At 59.1% G+C, this 13,621-nt stretch overlaps 2 protein-coding genes across 3 annotated transcripts in view; one reads left to right on the forward strand and one right to left on the reverse strand.

The window, feature by feature from the left end:
• The window catches only part of CTPS1 (CTP synthase 1), a 30,697-nt gene extending 27,581 nt beyond the window's left edge, over positions 1–3,116 (forward strand). For both annotated transcript variants that reach the window (XM_040469809.1, XM_040469810.1), the window contains exons 17-19: positions 184–328; positions 820–911; positions 2,193–3,116. In XM_040469809.1, the coding sequence (XP_040325743.1) occupies positions 184–328; positions 820–904 (230 nt within the window). In that variant the 3' untranslated portion in view covers positions 905–911; positions 2,193–3,116. The remainder of the gene's footprint in view (positions 1–183; positions 329–819; positions 912–2,192) is intronic.
• Positions 3,117–6,451: 3,335 nt separating this feature from the next.
• On the reverse strand, positions 6,452–13,020 carry SLFNL1 (schlafen like 1). Its single transcript, XM_040455869.1, has 6 exons — positions 12,996–13,020; positions 12,046–12,278; positions 10,245–10,664; positions 8,129–8,596; positions 7,769–7,912; positions 6,452–7,098 (listed from the first exon to the last, which is right to left on the reverse strand). The coding sequence occupies exons 1-6, from the start codon at positions 13,018–13,020 to the stop codon at positions 6,976–6,978; spliced, it is 1,413 nt and encodes a 470-aa protein (XP_040311803.1). The 3' UTR covers positions 6,452–6,975.
• Positions 13,021–13,621: the final 601 nt, after the last annotated feature.

The following is a 13,621-nucleotide window of genomic DNA, read 5'->3' on the forward strand; positions in this document are numbered from 1 at the left end:
ACCCCCCCCCCCCCCCCCCCCCCCGTTCTCTGTTCTCTGGCTGCCTTTCTCTAGGTTCTGATTCAGATGCTGATTTTCAATCATTTTAAGGGTCCGTAAAAAGGTGAAACATTTGACGAGGTTTGCTCATCTGTTGTGTTCTATGCACATGACGAAAGCGCTGCTTCTGCGTGTCTGTTTCAGAGCATCCCTTTTTCGTTGGAGTCCAGTACCACCCTGAGTTCCTGTCCAGGCCCATCAAGCCTTCGCCTCCGTACTTTGGCCTTCTGCTGGCCTCCGTGGGGAGGCTTCCGCATTACCTCCAGAAAGGCTGCAGGCTCTCGCCCAGGTGCGGTCACTCCTCTGTAGTCCATCAGGGTGTCCCCTGCCCATTACTATGGTCTCCCTGGTGTTCCCAGCTGCTTCTGTGCTGCCCAGACCACCCCCCCCCCCCCCCCCCCCCCCGTGGTGGCCGGGGCCCCTCACCGTAGCACCTGGCCTCCGGGATCCCATGTAGCAGTAGGACCCTGGGTCCGTGGGGAACTGGCTTTCACAGGCTGGCGGCCACAGCCCTGGTGGATTTCCTGCCCCGCTGCGACTTTATCCTCACCCTGAGCTGGTGGGTAGAGTATCAGGACCACAGTGTAAGTCGAACGTATATCTTTTGTAACTAGAAGAAGAAAATCCCTCTACAGCTCCATGCTAAATACATAAGGCAGGAAAGCGTCTGATTCCTGCTGTGTGTAGGCAGGTGTCCCTGTGGTGATGGTGGCTAGAAAAACAGAGAAGGAAAGCGTGTGTTTGGTGGGAGACAACGAATAAACCATCTGAATTTCACAGGGACACCTACAGCGACAGGAGTGGAAGCAGCTCCCCGGACTCTGAAATCACCGAGTTGAAGTTTCCGTCAATAAATCATGACTGATGATGACGTAAGTGGTGTTTTTAAGCTGTAGTATTTTTGTTTGTTTTAATGGCGATAATACTAGAATGGCAAGGATATTGCGAAGGTTCAGTGTGGAGAACTTTATCTGCCCAGAATGCAGGTGGTAGGGTCCGTGTGGGCATCAGCCAGGTGAGAGACCCATCTGAGTTACAGCGCACCCGTCCCCCTGCCTCGGGGACCCCAGTGCAGGGCAGAGGGGACACGAGTCATTGGGCAGCTGTCTTGTTACCGATTGCTTCATTCAGGTGCCAGTCTGACCAAATCTGGGGGAACTGGGTTCTCAGACCCTGTTATTTCATGTAGCTGTAAACTTAGAGATCGTGAAGGAGGTGACGGGTATGACAAAGCGGTGTTGGTCACTTTTGCAGAAACTCAGGCTTTCGTCAGGAAGTGCTTTAAGATTGATACCTACAACACTTTTATGTTGACTGCTGCTTATTCTCGAACTCCCTCAGAATCTGAACAGTTACCAGGCCAGCTTTGAACGTTAGTCTTTATGGTGACAGGGTTTGTACGTCTATAAAGTCCGGTAGCCTTGGGCACTGCCGTGAATTATATAAAATATCGTGATAACTGAGTGAACCGTGTCGGCAAAAATCCACACCTTGGTGGTGGGGTGTCGGAAGGGGGTTGGGGTGGCAGGAACCCGTGGGGTCTGAAGGAACCAGGGCTGTCTCGCGGTCCCATGTTTGGGGGCCCCACCACAGGCGGGCGGCCTCCTGAAGCCTGCGCCCCTCACATTCACACGCACGGCTGTGCCCCTCCCGCCCTGGACGCTGAGCCACTGGCCCGTGAGAGCGTGAGGGGGCGCTGGTTCCCGTTAGCACACACGCACACATGCATCGCTCTGCTGGGGGGGGGGGTGGGCGGGGGGGGGTGTCTGCTGGTCTAAGAAACTGCGCTATAGACACAGCAAGCGTTCACGGTCAGGGGCTGGGTGGCGGGTCAAGTCTGTGGAGACGCTCCTTGCTGCGTCGAGTGGAGGCTCCCCCGCCAGCGGCCTGTGAGGAGACTGGGCGCACCGACCGGAGCCCCGGTGTCGGGGTGGAGGAAGAAGCCCCTGAGATCTGGAAAATGTGTGGGGGTGCAGGAATCATCAATGCAGCTTCTGACTCCTCGCGTTAGGTTCCTGCCGCTGGTCCTCACTGAGTCCCTGGCGTAGTTTGGCACAGCAGCCGACGAAATCCTCACTTGTCTACTGGAACATACGTCGTGTAACTGCTCTCTCTCTCTCTCTCTGTCTCTCTGTCTCTCTTTTGTTTAACAGGGATGATTCTTCCAGACAGCCTTCGGACTTGAGAGTTTACAGCTTTGATTTTACACTCAGCTTTTGACACTTCCTTTAAATTATGTTTTTATTAAGATTATTTTATTATGGGGGAAAGGTATTTGGAAGACTCTGTGACTCGCATGTCCCGTCCTGTGTATCGGCTCCTACACAGTGCCGCCCCGTGTGGACGCCTCGTGTGGAAACCCCGTGTGGAAGCCTGGTGTGGACGCCCCGTGTGGTCCCCAAAGCTCTTGGCCGAGGAGCGAGCGGGTCCTCTGGGCAGGAGCGGATGATGCACGTGCCGGTGGAGCGCCCATTGGTCACCTCGTTTCTCCAAACTACCTCCTGTCGTGGTGGATCCAGGCGTGTAGCCCGTCGCCTCCCCTTGAATGCCTAGACCGTGGGAAGTGTGTGCCACGCGGACCTAGTGCGTGCGGAGGGACGATTCTGGCGAGTGCTCACGGCGGCTGGTGCTGGGAACCCCTGCTCTGCGGGGCCGCCCGCCGCCCGCCGTGACTGGTACTGTCGTCCAAAGGGAACGGTTAGTTTGGGGTCACGTGGAACAGCAGGTGGCCGGTCTCTCGGAAGCGTGGTTTCCGCATCCCTGTGCTCTGGCCACACTTCTCTTCCTGGGGCTGGGAGATACTCCTTGCATCAAGGGGTTGCTTAAAAAAAAAAAAAAAAGAAAGAAAGAAAAAAGAACAGAATCTTTTGGGGAAACTGCCTCTAAAACCCTCTCATCTACAGACAGCTTTGCTTGAGGGGATTTCTTCCTTCCAGAACGGTGTTATTGTGGTTGAAATGCAATATGGAAAGCTATTTTCTTAACGTGACATAACAGTAGGCACCGCCGTGTGCCCGTCCTATTCTGGCTAGCCCCCGTGTATACTCTAACTTAAGAAATAAATAATGCAGAACGAGCCACGCTTTGTGATGTGCTTTACGCCGCGGCCGGTGGGGAACGTCTGAGTGTGGCAGCCAGACATGTCTGTGTCACCTGAACTCTCAGTACCTGGCTCTCCTCCAGTGGGGTGTCCTTTGGTGGATGATCTGATGACACTTCGTTTAAAAACTGAGAGTAGCCATTTTTTTTTAATGTATGTTTATTTTTGAGAGAGAGAGAGAGAGCGTGAGCAGAGAAGGGGCAGAGAGAGAGGAAGACACAGAATGTGAAGCAGGCTCCAGGCTCTGAGCTGTCAGCACGGAGCTCGATGTGGGGCTCGAATCCACAAACTGCAAGGTCATTCATGACCTGAGCCGAAGTCAGACATTTAACTGACTGAGCCACCCAGGCGCCTTGAGAAGCTCTTTTTTTTTCTTTTTAACATTCATTTTTGATAGAAACAGCATGAGTGGGGGAGGGGCAGAGAGAAAGGGAGACACAAAATCTGAAGTAGGCTCCACGCTGTCAGCACAGAGCCCAACGCGGGACTTGAACTGAGAGATCATGACCTGAGCTGAAGTCAGATGCTTAACTGACTGAGCCATTCAGGTGCCCAGAGGAGCCTTTCTTTTTTTAAAAACATTTTTTTTTAACATTTATTTATTTTTGAGAGAGACAGAGACAAAGCATGAGCAGGGGAGGGGCAGAGAGAGAGGGCAACACAGAATCTAAAACAGGCTCCAGGCTCTGAGCTGTCAGCACAGAGCCCAACACAGGGATCGAGCTCACGGACTGTGAGATCATGACCTGAGCCGAAGTCGGACGCCTAACTGACTAAGCCACCCTCATTTTCAACGGGAAACCAGAATTTCCCCAAAAGGCTTCACATTTAGGTTCTCGGCATGTAGAGATTCACTCAGCATGAGTGCTGCTTGATCTTGGGAAAGGGGGGATGGGTGTGTTGTTTATGGCGGTCCCTCCCTCACGTGTGTGGCCAGGGAGCAGCGGACCCACGACCGTTAGCCAGCAGGACTGCTTTATCCGCAGGGTGGTCTTCTGCTACCCTGGCCGCTACCACGGCAGCGTCCTGCGGGCTGTGTCCTCCAGAGTGCAACGAGCAATACTGCATCCGTCCTTGTTGGGGACACTGGTGCCCGCCCGCCCCCCCTCTGGCTGCTGACTCACCCACTCATGAGCTGGCTCCTCTCTACAGCCTGAGGCAGAGGCTCGGCCTGGATTGCCCATCAGTGGTCCACAGCCTTTCCTCCCCGACCCTCGAGAAACTGGGTTGGGGAGGAAAATGTCACCATTTAGCCCAGCCCCTCCATCGGGGAGATCCGGAGAAGTGGGGCTCCTTTTCCTTGCACGCTTCCACTCACCCATCACGGCCAAAGCCCAGAAGCTGGTGTTCCTGCCCCCGACCAGGCACGAGCAACCTCGCTGCCTTTGTCTGTCTCCGGTTCTCATGGACCAAAGTAAAATGTGTTCACTCGCAGAGGCCTTCATCCCAGTCTCGGGACTTTGAATGCGGCCGATGGGGTGAATCCTAACCGCGGTCTCCACCTGGTGGTCTCAGCAGACCGTCTAAATCATTTTCGCAATAGCCTTCCCCCAGCGGAGGACTCCGACGTGCCCACTGGTGACAGCAGCGCTCCCCACAACCGCGAGGACTCGGCCGGGTGTGGGGCGGTTTGCAAAGGCCCCGCGGCAGGGCGATCTCCCGCCCCTGCATCGGAGAGCGCCTCGGCGGACGAGTCGTTGAGTGCTGCCCGCTCGGGTGACCTTCCTAGAGAAGGGACCAGGACTGGCCTTCCGGGGCTTACAAAGCCTGACCCGCCCTGCCACCCTGGCTGTGGCAGTGGGGACCATGCCGGGCTGACGCCGGGACCGGAGGATGGCTTTCCGCACCCAGTGGTGACTGACCGGTGTCCAGAGCTTCTGGGGGAGAAGTTCCTCGGGCGTCCTTCGCTTCAACCCAGGTGGTCCACGCCAGTTCTTAGTCTGCAGCAGCTCAGCGACATGACAGCGCTTGCCTTGGCAGAAACTGGCTCGTTCCCAGGGAGAGCACGTCTGAGGGTCGTGCTGCCTGGACCAGCATCCAGCACGCGCCCGGCACATGGAAGATGCTCAGAAATGGCCCCTCTCCTGACTTCTTGATCAGCACAACCTCTGTGCTGGTTCCCAGTGGCCTCTGGAAACGTGATTCGGGCCCCGGGTTTGGGTGACTGATGAGTGAGAGCGGTTGAGGAGTCATCAGCACAGAGCCCGACGCGGGGCTTGAACCCATGAACTGGGAGGTCATGACCTGAGCCGAAGTCAGATGCTTAACCGACTGAGCCACCCAGGCGCCCCAAGGGAAGCGTGTTTTGCAGGCCCTCCTGTGAAATGCCGTCTGACAAGATTCCATGGTTTTCTAGTGGCTCAGACCTAAGTCTAGGCGGCTCCTTGTTTCACCAGCAGATATTTATTTGGCAGCCACTACATGCTCACCATGTCTGAGATTTTGAACTTAACAGCCATGAACAAAACAGATCCAGACCGCTGTCCCCCGGAGCATGGATTCTACTGCAGGGGAGGGGACAGCTATAAATAAAAGCTACGGAAAGTGACTGACAAAGTTGGAAAAGGTTGGAAAGGGAAAAAGGTTGGAAGCAGGAAAGGGGGAAGGGGGGTGCTGGGGAAGGAGGTATAATTTGAAGTGGGCTGGGTAGCGAATATCCTTCCCTGTCACTTGAAAGTGGAGCAGAGAGGAAATAGTCCTGCAGCTCTCCGGGGGAGCAGCCAGTGCAAAGGCCCTGAAGCAAGTGTGTTCATGAAACAAGCTGGTGGGTGTAGCTGGAACACAGGAGCAAGGGGCAGGAGGGGTTGAGGTCAGATGGGCCAACTTGCCAATTGTATAGACCACTGTTTGGACTTGGCTTCTGATGAAATGGGGAGTTCTTTTGAGTTCTTTGAGCCCGAGGAGGGCATGATCAGACATTGGCTTTCTAGTCTCTGGCTCGGCTGGTGGAGATGACAGGGGAAATGGCCAGAGCAGGAATCCTCGCCAGTGGCTGGAGGGTGCTTGGGATGGAAGTCAAACTCTTCCTGTACAGGTGCTGGGGAGACAGGGCGTGGCTCTGATGATAAGTGCTCCTGCCCCCAGTCCATTTCACTGTCTTATAGATGAAGAAACTGAACAGAGGTAGCAATTTGCCCCAGGGGACCCGGTCTTTAAGGCAAAGCTGGAATGGATTGCAACCATCCAGGCCCCATAGCTCCGTGTGGGAGGAGCTCGGGGCTGGCTCAGCCTCCTGGACAGAGGTGGTCTGGGCACGGGGCTCAGGGCTCAGCTGCAGCCAGCTGGCCGGCCGGAAAAGAACCATTCTTGCCCCAGGGTGCATGTAATTTATTAAAGAGCTTTGACAGTCACAAGTTCCAGCAAGCCCGGGGTGGTGGCTGCAGGGTGGCCTGTTTGCCCTACAGGCACGGTTACTGAGCGTGCCTGGCCATCTGCAGAAGGGCTTTCCCCGTATGACGCATTCCTTTCTGGCCCCGTCTCGCCACTGGAGTCGCAGACCGCGGGCTGGGCAAAGGGAGCTTCTGAGGAAGTAGGACCATCCCTCACAGCTCAGCCCTCCGATCGCCCTGGCCAAGTTTTTACCAGTTCTTTCCGGAAGGAAGGTTCCTTGGGGATCGTGCTAAGAGCAGTTTCCCAGCTACACAGACGGGGGTCCGCTCGGGATTGAAGCCCGTGCGTGTGCGGTTGTCCAAGGAGCGAGGATGGTCGCGCTCCCGTCCACCTCTGAACAGCCCAGACGGGTTTTAAAGGGAGGACTTCGGCTCAGACCGGAAATCCTGCATCTGCCAGGGAGAGCTGGCCTGTCGGTGCCTGGCCCTGTTCGCCGACCGGGGCCCTCACAGGACGCAGCAGGTGCGGGAGCCGGGTCCTTGCTGCTTCAGCTGCTGCTGGAGCTGCTCCTTCTCCGCCGTCAGCACCTTCACCCTCTCCTGCAGCGTGCGCAACTCCGCCACCCACTTCTGCGGTGTGTGTGTGGGGGGGTGGGGTCACCCCACAAGCAGAGGCCTGAGGTGGTGCCGCCTCGGGTTTGCCCCCTCCACCCAGGGTTGAACTGACGGAGGAAGGCAAGCCCCGGAGGGCCCGGCGGGGGCCTACTCAAGGCCACTGGGGACCACATAGCCCTCCCTGCTTGGTGGGAGCCGGGTTCCTGGCCATGCCATCACCCCTGACAAATCAACCCTGGGGGCTGAGGGAAGCCGCTTGACCTGAGGGGACTGCCAGCATCCCAGCGTCCGGGCCCGGCCTCCTCAAGGGTTGGGTAGGAGCCGCCCGGGCATGTCCCTCCCTCTCTCCGCCAGCCCCTTGCTCTCCTCTGCTTTTCTGCCATCTGTTTCCCTCTTGAAAGGCTTTTTCTTAGGACTCTGTCCAGCACTAACTGCCCCCCATTGTAAGGGCCTTCCCCTAAATACAGTATAGTACGGCCCCGTCTTCAGGGTGGTCTTAAAGCTTCTCAAGATTCCATCCACCCCCCCCCCCGGCTCCCCCAGCCCACGGCGGTGGAACATGGGGTGTAGCGGGGTTACTTCAGTGCTCCCCCCACCCCCCTGTGTACCTGCGGGTGATGGAGCACTGAGGGAAACCCGATGGCATGGCCAGGACTGCTGGCCTGCCCCCACCCCAGCCGCTTACCTGCTTGCACCACTCCTGGATGGCGTGGACAGACAGCGGGCCCTGGATGCTCCTGTCCCGCCGCAAGAACACCTCCCCCTGGTCAGTCTCATAGAGCTGTGGCTCGGCCTGGGCCCTGGGGGCGCGCACCCTCAGGCGGATCACCTTGGTAAGGGCGACAGTGACTCTGGTCGCTAATCCCGCCTGGCTGGCTCTTCCGGGCTCCTGGGGCAGCCTGGTGGGCGTGGGGGCAAGGGGGCACTTCTGGCCTCTCCGGTCACTCTGCCCGGCCCCCCTCTGCCCCCACCCTCCACCCCCCAGCCCTGCTCAGCAGAGCCGAATGGGGCCATCATGCGGGGGCCAGACAGACCCAGGGCTCACCTTGAGGGGGGTGGGGGAGGCGATGGTGCTGACCACGGGGATGAAAGAGAGTGTGTAGGCGTCGGGGAAGACCTGGGGCTGGAAACCCTGCAGGATGGAGTCCACCAGCAGGCGCACGCGGTCCTCGTCGCGGTGGCTGCAGGGGACGCCCCGCACCAGGCCGCTGTCCTCGACGCCCACGAACAGGCTGCCGCCCTCGCCTTTGAGGAAGGCGCACGCGTAGCGCCGCAGGTGGTGCTTGAAGGCCAGGCTCAGGTACTCGCCGCCGCCGCGCTTGAACTCCACGCTGCGCGTCTCGCTGCCCAGGAAGGCGCCCTGGAAGAGGCGCTCCTGGCCCGGGACCTCCTGGTGCACGATGGCGCTGTCGGAGCGTGCGCCGCTGGGCCGGTCCTGGGACCTCTGCGGGGCCCGTGCCGGGGGGCTGTTGGCAGGGCTGGGGCTCGGGCTCCGGCTGCTGTTGTCCTCCCGCTGGGGTGAGGGGTGAGAGTAAGGAGCCTCGGGGGACAGGACAAGAGGGACGGGACACACCTCCTTCCGCCTGGGGCCCGGCCCGCTGGGGCATCCTAATGCCCCGTCCCAGGCGGAAGGGCCTAACTGCCCACCGTCCTGCAGCCAGTGCTGGAAACCTGCTAAGTCAAGGGTTTGAGCCGCCACTGCTCCTTCCTGCTGGGCTATGCTATGCATGGTGAGGACAAGCAGTTCTCCTTCTCAGGTCGGGGGCCAGAACCCCGGAGGCCAATCTCTTCCCACTTAGGTTGTAGACTGGCCTCTGAGGCTCGGGGCCAAGATCATTCCAACAGATAACCCCCTTCTTGTCTCCCTGAAATGCCTATCGCTTTCTGGACCACTGATCAGTCCTGAATCTCAACCCTCCTCTGGCCCTCCTGAGACCCTTTCCGTGGTTTCTGTTTTGTTCTCGGGCTCTGTGCATGAGCAGACTCATGGCCACCGGCCTCTTCTGGGCCTCATCACGGCCTCCGTACCTCCCACCCACCCTCCTTGCTGACCCTGGACGCAAGAAGATTCTCACTCCTCCCTTACTGGGTTCTCTGCTGCTGTCCCCGGCTCCTTGCGGCCTCCCAGTCTCCAGCAGGGGCCTCCGGGGCTGGGAGTGCCGTGCGGGCTGGGGCATGGTGGTGAGGGGCGCATCCCTGTCAGCCCTGCAGTTCCCAAAGGAAACAGTTTCTCAGAAACACGAGAAACTGCCACACAAACATGAAGTCAGGCTCACAGGTCTTGAAATGTCAGTCACAGAGCTGTTCAGTTCTGCAACCATTTGAACACCACGGAGTTTTCATCCCGAAAGAAAAGGAAAACCAAGATCACCTGTCTCACAGAGTGTCCTGCCACAGCTGCAGTGAGTTGACTGCGTCCTCCCATCCCCCATAAAGGCCCACCTTCCCTCCCTCCCCCTGCTTCGGTCTCGAAGCCCTTCCTGGCCCCTGCCCTCTGGCCCAGCTTTCTTCCTCAGCTCCCCAGCAGCCTTCAACCTGAGCTCCAGCGGCACCAAAAGGCTTGCCCTTCTGCAAATGCAACATCCCCCCTCACCGTGTCCCCCTGCCTAGAACGACCTTGCGCTCCCCGAGTCCCAGCTTAGACTTCAGCCCTTCTGTGAATCTGTCCCCACAGCTCTGTGTCCCCCCACGGCTCCAGGCTGCCGAAGCGCTGTAACTGGCTCTGTCTGGCTCTGCTCAAAGATGAGGGCTCTTTAAGGCAGGGCCGAGCCTTTGCTTTCTGCTGTGCAGCCTGGCCTGGAGCGGGCACTGATGTTGGCCAGCCGAGTGGATGAGGTGGGCCAAAGAGAAAACCCTGAAGGCCCGGGCTGGCCCAGACCCAGAGGATGGAATACAGAAGGGCCCAGGGGGCAGTCCCCACACTTTGGCCCTTCTCCAAACGCTTCCAGGCTGGAGGCAAACTGTGAAGGTCAGCGAGCCTCCCCAGAGTCAGCAGGCAGTGCCAGCCTCAGGCTATGCTCATTTGAGTAGCAGCCCGCAGGTTTGCAGATCTGCCCCTGGCTCCTCAAAGACGCACCTCCACCCCTGCCCAGGCTTCTCCCCGCCCCCGGGTGAGGCTCTGGGGCTTGCAGGCTTGGTGGCTCCAGAAGCGCCCCCTTTACCTCTCTGCCGCGCGAGGGCCCTCGGCTGTCACCCAACACCAGCTCCTTCCCGCGGGCCACCAGCTCCTTGAGGATCTGGTGCTCCTCCACGGCCGTCTGCAGGCGCCAGGGGAGGGAGGCCAGGCTATCCCTGTGGGTGGTCACCTGCACCAGTGCGTAGGCCTTCCGTGGTCGCCTCACCACCTCGATGTGCTCCCGTGCCACCGGCAGCCCCAGCCGTTCCAGGGCGTCTCGCAGCAGGCAGGTGAGCACAGGCACTGAGAACTGGGGGTTCAGGTGGCCCACGTAGAGAATGTGCGTGCTGGGCGTCACCTGCAGGCCTGAGTCCTCAGGCAGGGGCTCTTCCCTGGGGACCTCTTGCAGGGGCGGTGTGCCCGGGAGCTCCATGAGGGGCTGCTGCACCTGCGTTTGCGGTGATCTCTTCCGGGGGGGGGGGGTCCCTGGAGAGGTCTCCCTCTGAAGGGCTTCCGGGATTCCTTACTGCTGGCTGTTCTTCCCAGGGCCTCCCAGGGGACTCAGGGGGTGCAGAGGCTCCTGGGAGGTTCACAGATTGGCAGGGGCTGGGCAGAGCCAGAGGGAGGGAGGGAGGGCAGAGGGCCAGCCGGAAGGGGCCTGCCACCCACCCAAGCCCAAGGCCTAGGACAGGAAAGAAGGGAGTCAACCAGGGCTGAGGCAGACAGCAGAGCATGTGGGCCTGCCCCTCCATTCTACAGGAGGGAAGACCGAGGGGATATGCCCAAAGAGGGGCCGAGGGGACCAGAACTCAGGTCTTTGAGGGCCCCACCACAACCCTTCGTGGGCCCCAGACGTCCTGTCTTTCCTCTTCCAGTCCACAGGCTGGAGGCCTCCCAGGGTTTCCTGCCCCCCAGGGGTCCCTGCTGCCTCCAGGCCCCAGGGAAACCTTTTCAAGGGGACTCTGGAGAGGAAGCTTTAACCTGGGGCTTGGAGGACCAGCAGCAGCCACACCGAAGCTTCTTGCCCCGTCTGAGCCTGGTGTGAGCCCAGCAGAGGCTCTGAAACAGGGCTGGGCCAGAGGGTTTTTAGAGCATGGGACACTGATGAAAGCTTTGGCCCCTCCCCAGAAAAACGGCCTTCCAGTTTGAGGAGGCTCACGGCCCTTCTTAAGAACTCCTGATCTAAGACCGAATCCTCTGATTTGGGTCCAGAGAGCAGAAGTGAGGAGGGGCAGAGCTGGCGCCCTTAAGGACGCCCGCTCCCGCAGGGCCAGGGGCCTCAAGCCCGAGCTGTGCACAGACGGAACCTACAGGAGCCCTCCACTCACCCCCACACACCCGGCCTCCGTTCTGGGTGGCAGCTACCACCCGCCTGCGTCTTTTCAGATTGGATCCTTGAGACAGTCAGGGCCTGGCGACCAGCACGGCTGGGTGGGGGCATTCAGGGCAAACAGGCACAGGAGGAAACGGGAGGCCTATGACCCTCATGTCCTGAGGGTTCCTGGTGGAGCGTGGGGGGTGCCCGCCCTCAGCTCCCACAGACTCCTGACCCCTGGCCAGCAGCTCCCTGGTTTGGGGGGGGATCTTGGGGGCTCCGCGGCAGGCAGGGAGAACAGGGGCTGCAGGAAGTGGGCGGGGCCTGCACAACCACCTCTGTGATCTCACAGGAGTCAACAATGACTTCCTGGCCGGCCTCAGGCCCCCGGGTTGGGAAGTCAATCAGGAAAACTCCGTCCCCCCCCCACCCCCGCCCCGTTCCCGACCCCCAAGGTAGTGAACACACACTATCACACACTATGGCTGGGCTGTGTGGCTCCGTCTGGGCAGTCCAGGGGCTGAGAACGTACTTCCTCCTTCTGTAATGTCTCTCCTGTCCCTGCCCCAAACCGTGACCACGCAGGTCCTCCGGTGCCACGAGTCCGCATCTTCCCCTTCGTGACCAATCCCAGGCTCCGCTGAGCACTGATGACCCAGCTACTCCCAAGACGGATCTGAGCACACGCCGCTGGGCCCAGGGCTGCCCCGGACCCCAGGCCCCCTGCTCCACGCCAGAGACGGAGGTTGCTGTCCGGCCGGAGCCCTGAAAAATAGGTCAAGATTTGCCACTTCTTTTCAAGGACAGGGTTGTCACCTACTGTTTGACGGGGGCCAAGACATGGGTGATACACAGCCTTTATTAAAAGCAGAAATCTGTTCTGCAGTGGGTGGGGGGGGGTTTGGTAAATGCTTTCATTATGCAGATGTAGGTAGCTCGTTCCCACGCGGCTTCTGGAAGTCCTGAGTTGGGGGGTGGTGAGTGTGGAGGCAGATGCTCCAGACTGGGGAGGCTGGGGGCAGCAGGGTGCTTCCCTTCTCTGAGCAGCCGTTCTGGAGATGCTAATGGAGTTTTGTTTCCCTCAGGGACACTGAGGCAGAGGCTTGGCTGGGGAAGCCCAGAGAGGAGACCGAGGCCGTCAGGCGCAGCGTGAAGCTCTGGAAGAGCCTGGCAGGTGCCCTCCCCGTGCCCACCCCGGCATGACGGCTGTGAGCTCCCCATGCTCCCCCTCCTCTCTTTCAGGCCTGTCTAGACTCTGCCAACACGAGCTACTCTCACGGCAACCATGCAGCAGGGGCTGTAGCTGCCGAAGAAGAAGGCTACGTGGGGTCGTGGCTGGCCAGGAGAGGCGCCCTGACGGACGGAACATGTGAACATGTGAACCAGAGGACGTGACTCACTTCTCCAGGGGCCTTGCTATCAGGCAGCCTTTTGCGTGAGGTTTTCCACGCTGATCTGTGCCCAAGCTCTCCCCACTCTTACTGGGGGTCTCTTTAAACACCTGCATTACTAATTTCCCTGGGATCATTAACCACCTTACGTGAAATGAACATCCGTTCCACTTCCTTTGGGGGGGGGGGGAGTAAAAACTGTCATTGTAAGCACTGAATACATTTACAAAGTGATGTCTTAAATACTGAAATGTGCTGCAATATCACTGGGTTACTTACAGCATCGGGCTTTCTAACAGTACTGATGGCACTTCGCAGGTGGCCCGGCCGGTGGCAGACACAGGTCCGGTGTTAGGGATAAGCAGCCCCTTGTAGTCCCCTCACTGGATGTCTGTGGCCTTATTGACAAACCCTACTTTGCACTAGAGGGAAAAAACTCTTGAATCTAAGATTAAGAATGTGAGGGGGACCCAAAGATGAGGGGGAGAGGGAAGCTATGGATAAGGTTCTTCCCGTGTTATCCGGAGAGTGTCCACTTGGTGGCCCCACACGGCCACGATCCCCGAAACCACATCAACAACGGGTGTCTGCGCTGACTGCCCAGGGAGGCCAGCCAAGGAGCAGAGGGGCAGGGGCAGAGGCCAGAACTGAGCTCAGCCATCATGTGGGAGAGGACAGGATGTCCGGAGAGCAAACTCTGGAGCTCGGGGGAGAAGT

This window comes from Herpailurus yagouaroundi, unplaced genomic scaffold (assembly GCF_014898765.1).
Source record: "Herpailurus yagouaroundi ecotype Mexico unplaced genomic scaffold, PumYag 77, whole genome shotgun sequence".
NCBI classification, from domain to species: Eukaryota; Metazoa; Chordata; class Mammalia; order Carnivora; family Felidae; genus Herpailurus; species Herpailurus yagouaroundi.